This window comes from Callionymus lyra, chromosome 1 (assembly GCF_982586985.1).
Source record: "Callionymus lyra chromosome 1, fCalLyr1.hap1.1, whole genome shotgun sequence".
NCBI lineage: Eukaryota > Metazoa > Chordata > Actinopteri > Syngnathiformes > Callionymidae > Callionymus > Callionymus lyra.
The window spans coordinates 192,501-212,500 of NC_141818.1; the positions used below are offsets into that span (position 1 = coordinate 192,501).

Here is a 20,000-nt window from a genome sequence, read left to right on the forward strand (position 1 = left end):
GCATCCACCTGAGGAAGACCCTCCAGGCTCAGGAGGAGGACCCGGGTCGGAGCCGGCGGCTCGTCCAGCTGGTCCAGCAGCAGCTCCCGGACCTGCTGACGCCGCTCCACAGCTCCAGCAAGTGTGCGAGCAGAACCTCGGAGCAGCTGGAGACGTCCAGGAAGCTGCTGAGGAAGGTCACGGATCGTCTGCACAGGTCCACACAGAAGACCCTCAGACTCCTGGAGCACATGGTCCTGAAGCACAGAAGCTGCTTCAACATGACGCCCGCGTGTGCTGCTCTGCTCGTCAGCCGGGTTAGACGCTCCTGAAGGACGTGAAGACCAGAAGATGAGACCAGAGTTCATCATTTAATCATTTCATCCTTTCATCCACCCATCATTTCATCCTTTCATCCACCCATCATTTCATCCTTTCATCCACCCATCATTTCATCCTTTCATCCACCCTTCATTTCATCCTTTCATCCACCCATCATTTCATCCTTTCATCCACCCTTCATTTCATCCTTTCATCCACCCTTCATTTCATCCTTTCATCCACCCTTCATTTCATCCTTTCATCCACCCATCCTTTCATCCACCCTTCATTTCATCCTTTCATCCACCCTTCATTTCATCCTTTCATCCACCCATCATTTCATCCTTTTATCCACCCATCCTTTCATCCACCCATCCTTTCATCCACCCATCATTTCATCCCTTTATCCACCCATCCTTTCATCCACCCATCATTTCATCCTTTCATCCACCCATCCTTTCATCCACCCATCATTTCATCCTTTTATCCACCCTTCATTTCATCCTTTCATCCACCCATCATTTCATCCTTTCATCCACCCATCATTTCATCCTTTCATCCACCCTTCATTTCATCCTTTCATCCACCCATCATTTCATCCTTTCATCCACCCATCATTTCATCCTTTCATCCACCCATCCTTTCATCCACCCTTCATTTCATCCTTTCATCCACCCATCATTTCATCCTTTCATCCACCCATCATTTCATCCTTTCATCCACCCATCCTTTCATCCACCCTTCATTTCATCCTTTCATCCACCCATCATTTCATCCTTTCATCCACCCATCATTTCATCCTTTCATCCACCCATCATTTCATCCTTTCATCCACCCATCATTTCATCCTTTCATCCACCCATCCTTTCATCCTTTCATCCACCCTTCATTTCATCCTTTCATCCACCCATCATTTCATCCTTTCATCCACCCATCATTTCATCCTTTCATCCACCCTTCATTTCATCCTTTCATCCACCCATCCTTTCATCCACCCTTCATTTCATCCTTTCATCCACCCATCCTTTCATCCACCCATCCTTTCATCCACCCTTCATTTCATCCTTTCATCCACCCTTCATTTCATCCTTTCATCCACCCTTCATTTCATCCTTTCATCCACCCATCCTTTCATCCACCCTTCATTTCATCCTTTCATCCACCCATCCTTTCATCCACCCATCATTTCATCCTTTCATCCACCATCAGGTCACAGGTCCAGACCTTCCTCTTCCCAGAATCCTTCACTCCTGACGCAACAATAAAGCGACAGAATCAAACAATAAAGTTTTATTCAGATGAAGGTGAAGATAAAACATTAATTAAATCACAAACTACAAAATAAACTTAATATTTTCATTTCTTTGAAACGTAACAAACAGTCAAACCTTCGTAACAACAAACATAACGTTACAGTGAAAAACACTAAATACTTGTTAACTTATGAATGTTTGTTTTCAAATGAAACTTAAACACACAAATATCACGTCAGTGACTCAAAAACACAAATGACAAATATAATATCAGTCAAACACACAAAATGAGCGTCGTAAACACAACTTCATAGAAAAAAGTACAACAACAAACGTCACGACACTTGAAGGGAAACAAAGAGGGAAGAAGTAAAAACACAACATCCTCCGTGATCACAACTACACACACTGTTGTGTTTATATATGATATACTATTATGATAATAAACCTTTCTTTTCTAAAAGCACCTCATTGATTCTTCAATAATGATTAACAGGAAACACAAAGTCCAACATAATAAGATCATTTTGTTTGAACGTTGAACAGACCTGAGGGATCTACTGTGGTGACCTCTGACCTGAGGGATCTACTGTGGTGACCTCTGACCTGAGGGTACTACTGTGGTGACAGCTGACCTAAGGGGGACCACTGTGGTGACCTCTGACCTGAGGGTTTCTACTGTGGTGACCTCTGACCTGAGGGTACTACTGTGGTGACCTCTGACCTGAGGGTACTACTGTGGTAACCTCTGACCTAAGGGTACTACTGTGGTAACCTCTGACCTGAGCGTTCTACTGTGGTGACCTCTGACCTAAGGGTACTACTGGGTAACCTCTGACCTGGCTGGTACTACTGTGGTAACCTCTGACCTGAGGGTACTACTGTGGTGACCTCTGACCTAAGGGTACTACTGTGGTAACCTCTGACCTAAGGGTACTACTGTGGTGACCTCTGACCTAAGGGTACTACTGTGGTGACCTCTGACCTAAGGGTACTACTGTGGTAACCTCTGACCTGGCGGGTACTACTGTGGTGACCTCTGACCTGGCGGGTACTACTGTGGTGACCTCTGACCTAAGGGTACTACTGTGGTAACCTCTGACCTGAGCGTTCTACTGTGGTGACCTCTGACCTAAGGGTACTACTGTGGTGACCTTGGACCTGAGTGTTCTACTGTGGTGACCTCTGACCTAAGGGTACTACTGTGGTGACCTCTGACCTGAGCGTTCTACTGTGGTGACCTCTGACCTAAGGGTACTACTGTGGTGACCTCTGACCTAAGGGGTACTACTGTGGTGACCTTGGACCTGAGTGTTCTACTGTGGTGACCTCTGACCTAAGGGTACTACTGGGTAACCTCTGATCTAGCGGGTTCTACTGTGGTGACCTCTGACCTAAGGGTACTACTGTGGTAACCTCTGACCTAAGGGTACTACTGTGGTAACCTCTGACCTGAGCGTTCTACTGTGGTGACCTCTGACCTAAGGGTACTACTGGGTAACCTCTGACCTGGCTGGTACTACTGTGGTAACCTCTGACCTGAGGGTACTACTGTGGTGACCTCTGACCTAAGGGTACTACTTTGGTGACCTCTGACCTAAGGGTACTACTGTGGTAACCTCTGACCTGGCGGGTACTACTGTGGTGACCTCTGACCTAAGGGTACTACTGTGGTGACCTCTGACCTAAGGGTACTACTGTGGTAACCTCTGACCTAAGGGTACTACTGTGGTGACCTCTGACCTAAGGGTACTACTGTGGTAACCTCTGACCTAAGGGTACTACTGTGGTGACCTCTGACCTAAGGGTACTACTGTGGTGACCTCTGACCTAAGGGTACTACTGTGGTAACCTCTGACCTAAGGGTACTACTGTGGTAACCTCTGACCTGGCGGGTACTACTGTGGTAACCTCTGACCTGAGCGTTCTACTGTGGTGACCTCTGACCTAAGAGGTACTACTGTGGTAACCTCTGACCTGAAGGTTCTACTGTGGTGACCTCTGACCTTAGAGGTACTACTGTGGCTCGTTTATATTGGTCAGAAATTAAGGATAAGAAAAACTGTTGATTTTTCTAAATGTTTATGATTCGTTACCGTGTAAACAAAAGGTAACACATGTAAACAAAAGGTAACACGTGTTACCTTTTGTTTACAAGTGTAAACGTTGACAACATCACTGATGACAACTTCCTTCAGGACACGCACAGTTGACCAGCAAACATCTACATCTCATGGGTCATGACCTCGTGTCGAGCAGCGACACCGTTTGTCTGGATGTTGTTGGTCTGGATGTTGTGGGTCTGGATGTTGTTGGTCTGGATGTTGTGGGTCTGGATGTTGTGGGTCTGGATGTTGTTGGTCTGGATGTTGTGGGTCTGGATGTTGTTGGTCTGGACGTCGTGTGTGTGGATGATTGGCGGCTGCAGGGCGTCAGCTGGACGATGGGTCACATGATTGTTGGACTCGTTGAGGCGCCGGACTCTGTAGGACTCGTAGTGGACGCTGCCAGTGATGTCCTTGATGTTCTGCATGTGTGTCCTGCAGTGAAGAACACACACTGTGAACATGAACCTTGTCTGCAGGTGTTGAGACTCACCTGATCAGAAGGTCTCGCAGGTAAGAAAACTCACAGTGAGCAATATTTTCAACTGAAAGAGAAGAAAAGTGTGGCTTTAGTTCCAGAGCCGCCACTAGAGGTCAGTGTTGTTGAAGCTGCTTGAAAAACTGTGGCCTTTGAAGAACATACTGAAGAACATACTGAGGAACATACTGAAGAACATACTGAAGAACATACTGAAGAACATACTGAAGAACATACTGAAGAACATACTGAAGAACATACTGAAGGCTCTGAGGTCATGTGACATATTGACATGAATTAACAGAAGCGTCTTCACCTTCGATGGTTCCCCACTTGGTTCTTCTTCCCAGGATCCTCTTGCCGTTCTCCTGGTGCTCCTGGTCACTGCCCACCACTGCGAACGGAATCATCTCCTGTCAGAAGAGAAGATTGAAGTGAACGACTTCAGCTTCGATCGTCAACTCTTCGTTCCTCACCCGGATCGTGTCGTTAACGGTTCTGTCGTCGGCGTCCTCGTCAAAGTCCTTCTGAGGATAAACTTCGATCCCGTTGGCTCGTAGTTCTTCTCTTATCTGATCGAACAAAACAAGTTTGTTGTCTTTTATTTCTACGAAGATAAAGACTCTGAAGATAAAGATTCTGAAGATAAAGACTCTGAAGATAAAGATTCTGAAGATAAAGACTCTGAAGATAAAGACTCTGAAGATAAAGACTCTGAAGATAAAGACTCTGGAGATAAAGACTCTGAAGATAAAGACTGAAGATAAAGACTCTGAAGATAAAGACTATGAAGATAAAGACTCTGAAGATAAAGACTGAAGATAAAGACTCTGAAGATAAAGATTCTGAAGATAAAGACTCTGAAGATAAAGACTCTGAAGATAAAGATTCTGAAGATAAAGACTCTGAAGATAAAGATTCTGAAGATAAAGACTCTGAAGATAAAGACTGAAGATAAAGACTCTGAAGATTCTGAAGATAAAGACTGAAGATAAAGACTGAAGATAAAGATTCTGAAGATAAAGACTCTGAAGATTCTGAAGATAAAGACTCTGAAGATAAAGACTCTGAAGATTCTGAAGATAAAGACTCTGAAGATTAAGACTGAAGATAAAGACTCTGAAGATTCTGAAGATAAAGACTGAAGATAAAGACTATGAAGATAAATACTCTGAAGATAAAGACTCTGAAGATAAAGATTCTGAAGATAAAGACTCTGAAGATAAAGATTCTGAAGATAAAGACTCTGAAGATAAAGATTCTGAAGATAAAGACTCTGAAGATAAAGACTCTAAAGATAAAGACTGAAGATAAAGACTCTGAAGATAAAGACTCTGAAGATAAAGAATCTGAAGATAAAGACTCTGAAGATAAAGACTCTGGAGATAAAGATTCTGAAGATAAAGACTGAAGATAAAGACTCTGGAGATAAAGACTCTGAAGATAAATATTCTGAAGATAAAGACTCTGAAGATAAAGACTGGAGATAAAGATTCTGAAGATAAAGACTGAAGATAAAGACTCTGAAGATAAAGACTCTGAAGATAAAGACTCTGGAGATAAAGATTCTGAAGATGAAGACTGAAGATAAAGAATCTGAAGATAAAGACTCTGAAGATAAAGATTCTGAAGATAAAGTCTCTGAAGATAAAGACTCTAAAGATAAAGACTGAAGATAAAGACTCTGAAGATAAAGATTCTGAAGATAAAGTCTCTGAAGATAAAGACTCTAAAGATAAAGACTGAAGATAAAGACTCTGAAGATAAAGAATCTGAAGATAAAGACTCTGAAGATAAAGACTCTGGAGATAAAGATTCTGAAGATAAAGACTCTGGAAATAAAGACTCTGAAGATAAAGACTGGAGATAAAGATTCTGAAGATAAAGACTGAAGATAAAGACTCTGAAGATAAAGACTCTGAAGATAAAGACTCTGGAGATAAAGATTCTGAAGATGAAGACTGAAGATAAAGAATCTGAAGATAAAGACTCTGAAGATAAAGATTCTGAAGATAAAGTCTCTGAAGATAAAGACTCTAAAGATAAAGACTGAAGATAAAGACTCTGAAGATAAAGATTCTGAAGATAAAGTCTCTGAAGATAAAGACTCTAAAGATAAAGACTGAAGATAAAGACTCTGAAGATAAAGAATCTGAAGATAAAGACTCTGAAGATAAAGACTCTGGAGATAAAGATTCTGAAGATAAAGACTCTGGAAATAAAGACTCTGAAGATAAAGATTCTGAAGATAAAGACTCTGAAGATAAAGACTCTGGAGATAAAGATTCTGAAGATAAAGACTGAAGATAAAGACTCTGAAGATAAAGAATCTGAAGATAAAGACTCTGAAGATAAAGATTCTGAAGATAAAGACTGAAGATAAAGACTGAAGATAAAGACTCTGAAGATAAAGACTGAAGATAAAGACTCTGAAGATAAAGACTCTGAAGATAAAGATTCTGAAGATAAAGATTCTGAAGATAAAGACTCTGAAGATAAAGACGCTGAGGTAAAGACTCTGGAGATAAAGACTATGAAGATAAAGACTCTGAAGATAAAGACTCTGAAGATAAAGACTCTGAAGATAAAGATACTGAAGATAAAGATTCTGAAGATAAAGACTGAAGATAAAGACTCTGAAGATAAAGACTGAAGATAAAGACTCTGAAGATAAAGATTCTGAAGATAAAGACTGAAGATAAAGACTCTGAAGATAAAGACTCTGGAGATAAAGACTCTGAAGATAAAGATTCTGAAGATAAAGACTCTGAAGATAAAGACTCCGAAGATAAAGAATCTGAAGATAAAGATTCTGAAGATAAAGACTGAAGATAAAGACTCTGAAGATAAAGACTCTGAAGATAAAGATTCTGAAGATAAAGACTGAAGATAAAAACTCTGAAGATAAAGATTCTGAAGATAAAGACTGAAGATAAAGACTATGAAGATAAAGACTATGAAGATAAAGACTATGAAGATAAAGACTCTGAAGATAAAGACTCTGAAGATAAAGATTCTGAAGATAAAGACTGAAGATAAAGACTCTGAAGATAAAGCTTCTGAAGATAAAGACTGAAGATAAAGACTCTGAAGATAAAGACTCTGGAGATAAAGACTCTGAAGATAAAGATTCTGAAGATAAAGACTCTGAAGATAAAGACTCTGAAGATAAAGACTATGAAGATAAAGACTATGAAGATAAAGACTCTGAAGATAAAGACTCTGAAGATAAAGACTCTGAAGATAAAGACTATGAAGATAAAGACTATGAAGATAAAGACTATGAAGATAAAGACTATGAAGATAAAGACTCTGAAGATAAAGACTCTGAAGATAAAGATTCTGAAGATAAAGACTGAAGATAAAGACTCTGGAGATAAAGACTCTGAAGATAAAGATTCTGAAGATAAAGACTGAAGATAAGGACTCTGAAGATAAAGACTGAAGATAAAGACTGAAGATAAAGACTGAAGATAAAGACTCTGAAGATAAAGACTGAAGATAAAGACTGAAGATAAAGACTCTGAAGATAAAGACTGAAGATAAAGACTGAAGATAAAGACTCTGAAGATAAAGACTGAAGATAAAGACTGAAGATAAAGGTTCTGAAGATAAAGACTGAAGATAAAGACTGAAGATAAAGACTGAAGATAAAGACTCTGAAGATAAAGACTGGAGATAAAGACTCTGAAGATAAAGATTCTGAAGATAAAGACTGAAGATAAAGACCCTGAAGATAAAGACTGAAGATAAAGACTCTGAAGATAAAGATTCTGAAGATAAAGACTGAAGATAAAGACCCTGAAGATAAAGATTCTGAAGATAAAGACTGAAGATAAAGACTCTGAAGATAAAGACTCTGAAGATAAAGATTCTGAAGATAAAGACTGAAGATAAAGACTCTGAAGATAAAGACTGAAGGTAAAGACTCTGAAGATAAAGATTCTGAAGATAAAGACTGAAAATAAAGACTCTGAAGATAAAGACTCTGGAGATAAAGACTCTGAAGATAAAGACTCTGGAGATAAAGACTCTGAAGATAAAGATTCTGAAGATAAAGACTATGAAGATAAAGACTCTGAAGATAAAGACTCTGAAGATAAAGATTCTGAAGATAAAGACTGAAGATAAAGACTCTGAAGATAAAGACTCTGAAGATAAAGATTCTGAAGATAAAGACTGAAGATAAAGACTCTGAAGATAAAGACTGAAGATAAAGACTCTGAAGATAAAGATTCTGAAGATAAAGACTCTGAAGATAAAGATTCTGAAGATAAAGACTGAAGATAAAGACTCTGAAGATAAAGACTCTGGAGATAAAGACTCTGAAGATAAAGATTCTGAAGATAAAGACTCTGAAGATAAAGACTCTGAAGATAAAGACTATGAAGATAAAGACTCTGAAGATAAAGACTCTGAATATAAAGACTCTGAAGATAAAGATTCTGAAGATAAAGACTGAAGATAAAGACTCTGAAGATAAAGACTCTGAAGATAAAGATTCTGAAGATAAAGACTGAAGATAAAGACTCTGAAGATAAAGACTGAAGATAAAGACTCTGAAGATAAAGATTCTGAAGATAAAGACTGAAGATAAAGACTCTGAAGATAAAGACTCTGGAGATAAAGACTCTGAAGATAAAGATTCTGAAGATAAAGACTCTGAAGATAAAGACTCTGAAGATAAAGATTCTGAAGATAAAGACTGAAGATAAAGACTCTGAAGATAAAGACTCTGAAGATAAAGACTCTGAAGATAAAGATTCTGAAGATAAAGACTGAAGATAAAGACTCTGAAGATAAAGACTCTGAAGATAAAGATTCTGAAGATAAAGACTGAAGATAAAGACTCTGAAGATAAAGATTCTGAAGATAAAGACTGAAGATAAAGACTCTGAAGATAAAGACTGAAGATAAAGACTCTGAAGATAAAGATTCTGAAGATAAAGACTGAAGATAAAGACTCTGAAGATAAAGATTCTGAAGATAAAGACTCAGAAGATAAAGACTCTGAAGATAAAGACTAAGAAGATAAAGACTATGAAGATAAAGACTCTGAAGATAAAGACTCTGAAGATAAAGACTCTGAAGATAAAGACTATGAAGATAAAGACTATGAAGATAAAGACTATGAAGATAAATACTCTGAAGATAAAGACTCTGAAGATAAAGATTCTGAAGATAAAGAATGAAGATAAAGACTCTGGAGATAAAGATTCTGAAGATAAAGATTCTGAAGATAAAGACTGAAGATAAAGACTCTGAAGATAAAGACTGAAGATAAAGACTCTGAAGATAAAGATTCTGAAGATAAAGACTGAAGATAAAGACCCTGAAGATAAAGACTGAAGATAAAGACTCTGAAGATAAAGATTCTGAAGATAAAGACTGAAGATAAAGACCCTGAAGATAAAGATTCTGAAGATAAAGACTGAAGATAAAGACTCTGAAGATAAAGACTCTGAAGATAAAGATTCTGAAGATAAAGACTGAAGATAAAGACTCTGAAGATAAAGACTGAAGGTAAAGACTCTGAAGATAAAGATTCTGAAGATAAAGACTGAAAATAAAGACTCTGAAGATAAAGACTCTGGAGATAAAGACTCTGAAGATAAAGACTCTGGAGATAAAGACTCTGAAGATAAAGATTCTGAAGATAAAGACTATGAAGATAAAGACTCTGAAGATAAAGACTCTGAAGATAAAGATTCTGAAGATAAAGACTGAAGATAAAGACTCTGAAGATAAAGACTCTGAAGATAAAGATTCTGAAGATAAAGACTGAAGATAAAGACTCTGAAGATAAAGACTGAAGATAAAGACTCTGAAGATAAAGATTCTGAAGATAAAGACTCTGAAGATAAAGATTCTGAAGATAAAGACTCTGAAGATAAAGATTCTGAAGATAAAGACTGAAGATAAAGACTCTGAAGATAAAGACTCTGGAGATAAAGACTCTGAAGATAAAGATTCTGAAGATAAAGACTCTGAAGATAAAGACTCTGAAGATAAAGACTATGAAGATAAAGACTCTGAAGATAAAGACTCTGAAGATAAAGACTCTGAAGATAAAGATTCTGAAGATAAAGACTGAAGATAAAGACTCTGAAGATAAAGACTCTGAAGATAAAGATTCTGAAGATAAAGACTGAAGATAAAGACTCTGAAGATAAAGACTGAAGATAAAGACTCTGAAGATAAAGATTCTGAAGATAAAGACTGAAGATAAAGACTCTGAAGATAAAGACTCTGGAGATAAAGACTCTGAAGATAAAGATTCTGAAGATAAAGACTCTGAAGATAAAGACTCTGAAGATAAAGACTCTGAAGATAAAGATTCTGAAGATAAAGACTGAAGATAAAGACTCTGAAGATAAAGACTCTGAAGATAAAGACTCTGAAGATAAAGATTCTGAAGATAAAGACTGAAGATAAAGACTCTGAAGATAAAGACTCTGAAGATAAAGACTCTGAAGATAAAGATTCTGAAGATAAAGACTGAAGATAAAGACTCTGAAGATAAAGACTCTGAAGATAAAGATTCTGAAGATAAAGACTGAAGATAAAGACTCTGAAGATAAAGACTGAAGATAAAGACTCTGAAGATAAAGATTCTGAAGATAAAGACTGAAGATAAAGACTCTGAAGATAAAGACTCTGGAGATAAAGACTCTGAAGATAAAGATTCTGAAGATAAAGACTCTGAAGATAAAGACTCTGAAGATAAAGACTCTGAAGATAAAGATTCTGAAGATAAAGACTGAAGATAAAGACTCTGAAGATAAAGACTCTGAAGATAAAGACTCTGAAGATAAAGATTCTGAAGATAAAGACTGAAGATAAAGACTCTGAAGATAAAGACTCTGAAGATAAAGATTCTGAAGATAAAGACTGAAGATAAAGACTCTGAAGATAAAGATTCTGAAGATAAAGACTGAAGATAAAGACTCTGAAGATAAAGACTGAAGATAAAGACTCTGAAGATAAAGATTCTGAAGATAAAGACTGAAGATAAAGACTCTGAAGATAAAGATTCTGAAGATAAAGACTCTGAAGATAAAGACTCTGAAGATAAAGACCAAGAAGATAAAGACTATGAAGATAAAGACTCTGAAGATAAAGACTCTGAAGATAAAGACTCTGAAGATAAAGACTATGAAGATAAAGACTATGAAGATAAAGACTATGAAGATAAAGACTCTGAAGATAAAGACTCTGAAGATAAAGACTCTGAAGATAAAGACTATGAAGATAAAGACTGAAGATAAAGACTCTGAAGATAAAGATTCTGAAGATAAAGACTGAAGATAAAGACCCTGAAGATAAAGATTCTGAAGATAAAGACTGAAGATAAAGACTCTGAAGATAAAGATTCTGAAGATAAAGACTGAAGATAAAGACCCTGAAGATAAAGACTGAAGATAAAGACTCTGAAGATAAAGATTCTGAAGATAAAGACTGAAGATAAAGACCCTGAAGATAAAGATTCTGAAGATAAAGACTGAAGATAAAGACTCTGAAGATAAAGACTCTGAAGATAAAGATTCTGAAGATAAAGACTGAAGATAAAGACTCTGAAGATAAAGACTGAAGATAAAGACTCTGAAGATAAAGATTCTGAAGATAAAGACTGAAGATAAAGACTCTGAAGATAAAGACTCTGGAGATAAAGACTCTGAAGATAAAGACTCTGGAGATAAAGACTCTGACGATAAAGATTCTGAAGATAAAGACTCTGAAGATAAAGACTCTGAAGATAAAGACTCTGAAGATAAAGACTCTGAAGATAAAGATTCTGAAGATAAAGATTCTGAAGTTAAAGACTGAAGATAAAGACTCTGAAGATAAAGACTCTGAAGATAAAGACTCTGAAGATAAAGATTCTGAAGATAAAGACTGAAGATAAAGACTCTGAAGATAAAGACTCTGAAGATAAAGATTCTGAAGATAAAGACTGAAGATAAAGACTCTGAAGATAAAGATTCTGAAGATAAAGACTGAAGATAAAGACTCTGAAGATAAAGACTCTGGAGATAAAGACTCTGAAGATAAAGATTCTGAAGATAAAGACTCTGAAGATAAAGACTCTGAAGATAAAGACTATGAAGATAAAGACTATGAAGATAAAGACTCTGAAGATAAAGACTCTGAAGATAAAGACTCTGAAGATAAAGATTCTGAAGATAAAGACTGAAGATAAAGACTCTGAAGATAAAGACTCTGAAGATAAAGATTCTGAAGATAAAGACTGAAGATAAAGACTCTGAAGATAAAGACTGAAGATAAAGACTCTGAAGATAAAGATTCTGAAGATAAAGACTCTGAAGATAAAGACTCTGAAGATAAAGACTATGAAGATAAAGACTCTGAAGATAAAGACTCTGAAGATAAAGATTCTGAAGATAAAGACTCTGGAGATAAAGACTCTGAAGATAAAGACTATGAAGATAAAGACTCTGAAGATAAAGACTCTGAAGATAAAGACTCTGAAGATAAAGATTCTGAAGATAAAGACTCTGAAGATAAAGACTCTGAAGATAAAGACTATGAAGATAAAGACTATGAAGATAAAGACTACGAAGATAAAGACTCTGAAGATAAAGACTCTGAAGATAAAGACTCTGAAGATAAAGATTCTGAAGATAAAGACTGAAGATAAAGACTCTGAAGATAAAGACTCTGAAGATAAAGATTCTGAAGATAAAGACTGAAGATAAAGACTCTGAAGATAAAGACTGAAGATAAAGACTCTGAAGATAAAGATTCTGAAGATAAAGACTGAAGATAAAGACTCTGAAGATAAAGATTCTGAAGATAAAGACTGAAGATAAAGATTCTGAAGATAAAGACTGAAGATAAAGACTCTGAAGATAAAGACTCTGGAGATCAATATTCTGAAGATAAAGATTCTGAAGATAAAGACTGAAGATAAAGACTCTGAAGATAAAGACTCTGAAGATAAAGATTCTGAAGATAAAGACTGAAGATAAAGACTCTGAAGATAAAGATTCTGAAGATAAAGACTGAAGATAAAGACTCTGAAGATAAAGATTCTGAAGATAAAGACTCTGAAGATAAAGACTCTGAAGATAAAGACTATGAAGATAAAGACTCTGAAGATAAAGATTCTGAAGATTAAGACTCTGAAGATAAAGACTCTGAAGATAAAGACTCTGAAGATAAAGATTCTGAAGATAAAGACTCTGAAGATAAAGACTCTGAAGATAAAGACTCTGAAGATAAAGACTCTGAAGATAAAGACTCTGAAGATAAAGATTCTGAAGATAAAGACTGAAGATAAAGACTCTGAAGATAAAGACTCTGAAGATAAAGATTCTGAAGATAAAGACTGAAGATAAAGACTCTGAAGATAAAGACTCTGGAGATAAAGATTCTGAAGATAAAGACTAGAGATAAAGACTCTGAAGATAAAGACTGAAGATAAAGACTCTGAAGATAAAGATTCTGAAGATAAAGACTGAAGATAAAGACTCTGAAGATAAAGACTGAAGATAAAGACTCTGAAGATAAAGATTCTGAAGATAAAGACTGAAGATAAAGACTCTGAAGATAAAGACTCTGGAGATAAAGATTCTGAAGATAAAGATTCTGAAGATAAAGACTGAAGATAAAGACTCTGAAGATAAAGACTCTGAAGATAAAGATTCTGAAGATAAAGACTGAAGATAAAGACTCTGAAGATAAAGATTCTGAAGCTAAAGACTGAAGATAAAGACTCTGAAGATAAAGACTCTGGAGATAAAGACTCTGAAGATAAAGATTCTGAAGATAAAGACTCTGAAGATAAAGACTCTGAAGATAAAGATTCTGAAGATAAAGACTGAAGATAAAGACTCTGAAGATAAAGACTGAAGATAAAGACTCTGAAGATAAAGACTGAAGATAAAGACTCTGAAGATAAAGATTCTGAAGATAAAGACTGAAGATAAAGACTCTGAAGATAAAGATTCTGAAGATAAAGACTGAAGATAAAGACTCTGAAGATAAAGACTCTGGAGATAAAGACTCTGAAGATAAAGATTCTGAAGATAAAGACTCTGAAGATAAAGACTCTGAAGATAAAGACTATGAAGATAAAGACTATGAAGATAAAGACTCTGAAGATAAAGACTCTGAAGATAAAGACTCTGAAGATAAAGATTCTGAAGATAAAGACTGAAGATAAAGACTCTGAAGATAAAGACTCTGAAGATAAAGATTCTGAAGATAAAGACTGAAGATAAAGACTCTGAAGATAAAGACTGAAGATAAAGACTGAAGATAAAGATTCTGAAGATAAAGACTGAAGATAAAGACTCTGAAGATAAAGACTCTGGAGATAAAGACTCTGAAGATAAAGATTCTGAAGATAAAGACTCTGAAGATAAAGACTCTGAAGATAAAGACTCTGAAGATAAAGATTCTGAAGATAAAGACTGAAGATAAAGACTCTGAAGATAAAGACTCTGAAGATAAAGACTCTGAAGATAAAGATTCTGAAGATAAAGACTGAAGATAAAGACTGAAGATAAAGACTCTGAAGATAAAGACTCTGAAGATAAAGACTCTGAAGATAAAGATTCTGAAGATAAAGATTCTGAAGATAACGACTCCGAAGATAAAGATTCTGAAGATAAAGATTCTGAAGATAAAGACTGAAGATAAAGACTCTGAAGATAAAGATTCTGAAGATAAAGACTGAAGATAAAGACTCTGAAGATAAAGACTGAAGATAAAGACTCTGAAGATAAAGACTCTGGAGATAAAGACTCTGAAGATAAAGATTCTGAAGATAAAGACTGAAGATAAAGACTCTGAAGATAAAGACTCTGGAGATAAAGACTCTGAAGATAAAGATTCTGAAGATAAAGACTCTGAAGATAAAGACTCTGAAGATAAAGACTCTGAAGATAAAGATTCTGAAGATAAAGACTGAAGATAAAGACTCTGAAGATAAAGAAACTGAAGATAAAGACTGAAGATAAAGACTCTGAAGATAAAGACTCTGAAGATAAAGACTCTGAAGATAAAGACTGAAGATAAAGACTCTGAAGATAAAGACTCTGAAGATAAAGACTCTGAAGATAAAGATTCTGAAGATAAAGACTCTGAAGATAAAGACTCTGAAGATAAAGATTCTGAAGATAAAGACTGAAGATAAAGACTCTGAAGATAAAGATTCTGAAGATAAAGACTGAAGATAAAGATTCTGAAGATAAAGACTCTGAAGATAAAGACTGAAGATAAAGACTCTGAAGATAAAGACTCTGAAGATAAAGACTCTGAAGATAAAGATTCTGAAGATAAAGACTGAAGATAAAGACTCTGAAGATAAAGATTCTGAAGATAAAGACTGCAGATAAAGATTCTGAAGATAAAGACTCTGAAGATAAAGACTCATTAACCACTTCCTCTTAAATAAACTGAAACTCATGCACGTCAGGACATCTTCAGGAGAAACGACCTTGAACTTTCTAAACGTGTTCATTCTTGAGAGTCTTTCTCACGACAACAAAACACAAACAAAATTCTTTGAATAGAATGAAAGCTCAAGTCAAGAGTGTTTGTCTCGTGTCATGACTAACAAAAGTGTCGTGTTGTGAGTCACCGTCTGCTTGAAGTCGTTTCTCTCCTCCAGCGTCAAAGTGTCGGCTTTAGCGATGACAGGAACGATGTTGACGACGAGACTGAGGCGTCGCATGAACTCCAGGTCGAGGGGCTTCAGACTGAAGGACAAACACATGTTTTATCAGAGTTCTACTGATTGATAGTTATTCAGTTCACAGTGTCCTCTGCCTCCCACCCCGGGGAGCTGGGACCCTGATTAGTGAGTCAGTAGAAGAACGAACGACTAACATTCACACCTGAGACACTTGTGCACATGTGTGTGTACTTGTTACTACACATATATACTTGTTACTACACTATAACAACATCAGAGTCAAGTACTGGACAATACTACACATATATACTTGTTACTACACTATAACAACATCAGAGTCAAGTACTGGACAATACTACACATATATACTTGTTACTACACTATCACAACACCAGAGTCAAGTACTGGACAATACTACACATATATACTTGTTACTACACTATCACAACACCAGAGTCAAGTACTGGACAACACTACACATATATACTTGTTACTACACTATCACAACACCAGAGTCAAGTACTGGACAATACTACACACATATACTTGTTACTACACTATCACAACACCAGAGTCAAGTACTGGACAATACTACACATATATACTTGTTACTACACTATCACAACACCAGAGTCAAGTACTGGACAATACTACACATATATACTTGTTACTACACTATCACAACACCAGAGTCAAGTACTGGACAATACTACACATATATACTTGTTACTACACTATCACAACACCAGAGTAAAGTACTGGACAATACTACACATATATCCTTGTTACTACACTATCACAACACCAGAGTCAAGTACTAGACAATACTACACATATATCCTTGTTACTACACTATCACAACACCAGAGTCAAGTACTGGACAATACTACACATATATCCTTGATACTACACTATCACAACACCAGAGTCAAGTACTGGACAATACTACACATATATACTTGTTACTAAACTATAACAACATCAGAGTCAAGTACTGGACAATACTACACATATATACTTGTTACTACACTATCACAACACCAGAGTCAAGTACTGGACAATACTACACATATATACTTGTTACTACACTATCACAACACCAGAGTCAAGTACTGGACAATACTACACATATATACTTGTTACTACACTATCACAACACCAGAGTCAAGTACTGGACAATACTACACATATATACTTGTTACTACACTATCACAACACCAGAGTCAAGTACTGGACAATACTACACATATATACTTGTTACTACACTATCACAACACCAGAGTCAAGTACTAGACAATACTACACATATATACTTGTTACTACACTATCACAACACCAGAGTCAAGTACTAGACAATACTACACATATATACTTGTTACTACACTATCACAACACCAGAGTCAAGTACTAGACAATACTACACATATATACTTGTTACTACACTATCACAACACCAGAGTCAAGTACTAGACAATACTACACATATATACTTGTTACTACACTATCACAACACCAGAGTCAAGTACTAGACAATACTACACATATATACTTGTCACTACACTATCACAACACCAGAGTCAAGTAAACAATACTACACATATATACTTGTTACTACACTATCACAACACCAGAGTCAAGTAAACAATACTACACATATATCCTTGTTACTACACTATCACAACACCAGAGTCAAGTAAACAATACTACACATATATACTTGTTACTACACTATCACAACACCAGAGTCAAGTAAACAATACTACACATATATACTTGTTACTACACTATCACAACACCAGAGTCAAGTAAACAATACTACACATATATACTTGTTACTACACTATCACAACACCAGAGTCAAGTAAATAATACTACACATATATACTTGTTACTACACTATCACAACACCAGAGTCAAGTACACAATACTACACATATACTTGTTACTACACTATCACAACACCAGGGTCAAGTACTGGACAATACTACATATATACTTGTTACTACACTATCACAACACCAGAGTCAAGTACTGGACAATACTACATATATACTTGTTACTACACTATCACAACACCAGAGTCAAGTAAACAATACTACACATATACTTGTTACTACACTATCACAACACCAGAGTCAAGTACTGGACAATACTACACATATATACTTGTTACTACACTATCACAACACCAGAGTCAAGTACTGGACAATACTACACATATAATATTTAATATAGTTATGTGTTGTAATACCCACCAGTGGCCACCAGGGGCGATGAAGTACACGCAGCAGTGAACCCTGGAGTCCTGGATCTTCTTCTTCCGGTTCACCTTGTTTTCATCTTGCAGGAAAACTTCGTACTGATCGCTGATGAACTTCATGATTGGCTGCCAGCTGACAGGTGACGAGCCGTCAATCAAACCACGAGTCAGAGTTCCAGTGATGGTCACATGAATCATTGAATGAATGAATGAATAACTGAATGAATAAATGAATAACTAAATGAATGAATGAATAACTAAATGAATGAATGAATAACTAAATGAATGAATGAATAACTAAATGAATGAATGAATAACTAAATGAATGAATGAATAACTAAATGAATGAATGAATAACTAAATGAATGAATGAATAACTAAATGAATGAATGCAATAATGAATGAATGAATAACTAAATGAACGATTGAATGAATGACTAAATGAACCCATTAATGAATGAATAACTAAATGAACGAATGAATGAATAACTAAATGAACGAATGAATGAATAACTAAATGAATGCATGAATGAACCCATTAATGAATGAATGAATAACTAAATGAATGCATGAATGAATGCATTAATGAACGAATGAATGAATAAATGAATGCATGAATGAATAACTAAATGAACGAATGAATGAATGAACGACTCACCAGTTGTCGTTGTTGATCTGATCTCCAAACCCCGGCGTGTCGACGAGCGTCAGCTTCATCTTCACACCTTTTTCTTCGATGTCTGCACAGACACTTTTGATGAGTCAAAGGTCAGATGTGTGACAGTGATTGACAGCTGACCGTGACTGATGGACTTGATCTCCGTGGTTCTGGGGATCTTCTCCTCGGGGTCGAGCTGGACTGACCTTCGACTGACCTTTGACTTGAACAGTGTGTTCACCAGGGTCGACTTCCCGAGTCCACTTTGACCTTCAGCACAAGAACCACAGTGAAGAACAAACACTTCTATCTCTTTATTTATCCTTCTTTATCTCCATCCATCTTTATTTATCCTTCTTTATCTCTATCCATCTTTATTTACCCTTCTTTATCTCTATCCATCTCTTTATTTATCCTTCTTTATCTCTATCCATCTCTTTATTTATCCATCCATCCATCCATCCATCCATCCATCCATCTATTCATCCATCATCCATCCATCTATTCATCCATCCATCCATCTATTCATCCATCCATCCATCTATTCATCCATCCATCCATCTATTCATCCATGCATTCATCCATCCATCTATTCATCCATCCATCCATCCATCTATCTATTCATCCATCCATCTATTCATCCATCCATCTACTCATCCATCCATTCATCCATCCATCTATTCATCCATCCATCTATTCATCCATCCATCCTTCCATCCATCTATTCATCCATCCATCCTTCCATCCATCCATCTATTCATCCATCCATCCATCTATTCATCCATCCATCCATCTATTCATCCATCCATCCATCTATTCATCCATCCATTTATCCATCCATCTATTCATCCATCCATCTATTCATCCATCCATCCATCCATCCATCCATCTATTCATCCATCCATCCATCCATCTATTCATCCATCCATTCATCCATCCATCTATTCATCTATCCATCCATCCATCCTTCCATCCATCCATCTATTCATCCATCCATCCATCCTTCCATCCATCCATCTATTCATCCATCCATCCATCTATTCATCCATCCATCCATCCATCTATTCATCCATCCATCCATCCATCCATCCATCTATTCATCCATTCATCCATCCATCCATCCATCTATTCATCCATCCATCCATCCATCCATCCATCTATTCATCCATCCTTCCATCCATCCATCCATCCATCCATCCATCATCCATCCATCCATCAACATGTAGCAATATCTTCAAGAACATTTTCTCTCAACATGAAGAACTTCATCGATGGAATCAAATG

At 36.3% G+C, this 20,000-nt stretch overlaps 1 protein-coding gene across 3 annotated transcripts in view; it reads right to left on the reverse strand.

Annotated features, from left to right (window-relative positions):
- Nucleotides 1-1,575: 1,575 nt before the first annotated feature.
- The window catches only part of septin9b (septin 9b), a 55,699-nt gene continuing 37,274 nt past the window's right edge, over nucleotides 1,576-20,000 (reverse strand). For 2 of the 3 annotated variants that reach the window (XM_087786607.1, XM_087786594.1), the window contains exons 4-11: nucleotides 18,858-18,986; nucleotides 18,717-18,798; nucleotides 18,054-18,191; nucleotides 15,745-15,862; nucleotides 4,613-4,708; nucleotides 4,453-4,549; nucleotides 4,152-4,203; nucleotides 1,576-4,093 (exon numbers count right to left, since the gene is read on the reverse strand). In XM_087786607.1, the coding sequence (XP_087642733.1) occupies nucleotides 3,778-4,093; nucleotides 4,152-4,203; nucleotides 4,453-4,549; nucleotides 4,613-4,708; nucleotides 15,745-15,862; nucleotides 18,054-18,191; nucleotides 18,717-18,798; nucleotides 18,858-18,986 (1,028 nt within the window). In that variant the 3' untranslated portion in view covers nucleotides 1,576-3,777. The remainder of the gene's footprint in view (nucleotides 4,094-4,151; nucleotides 4,204-4,452; nucleotides 4,550-4,612; nucleotides 4,709-15,744; nucleotides 15,863-18,053; nucleotides 18,192-18,716; nucleotides 18,799-18,857; nucleotides 18,987-20,000) is intronic. The other variant, XR_015710739.1, reaches the window with a different exon arrangement.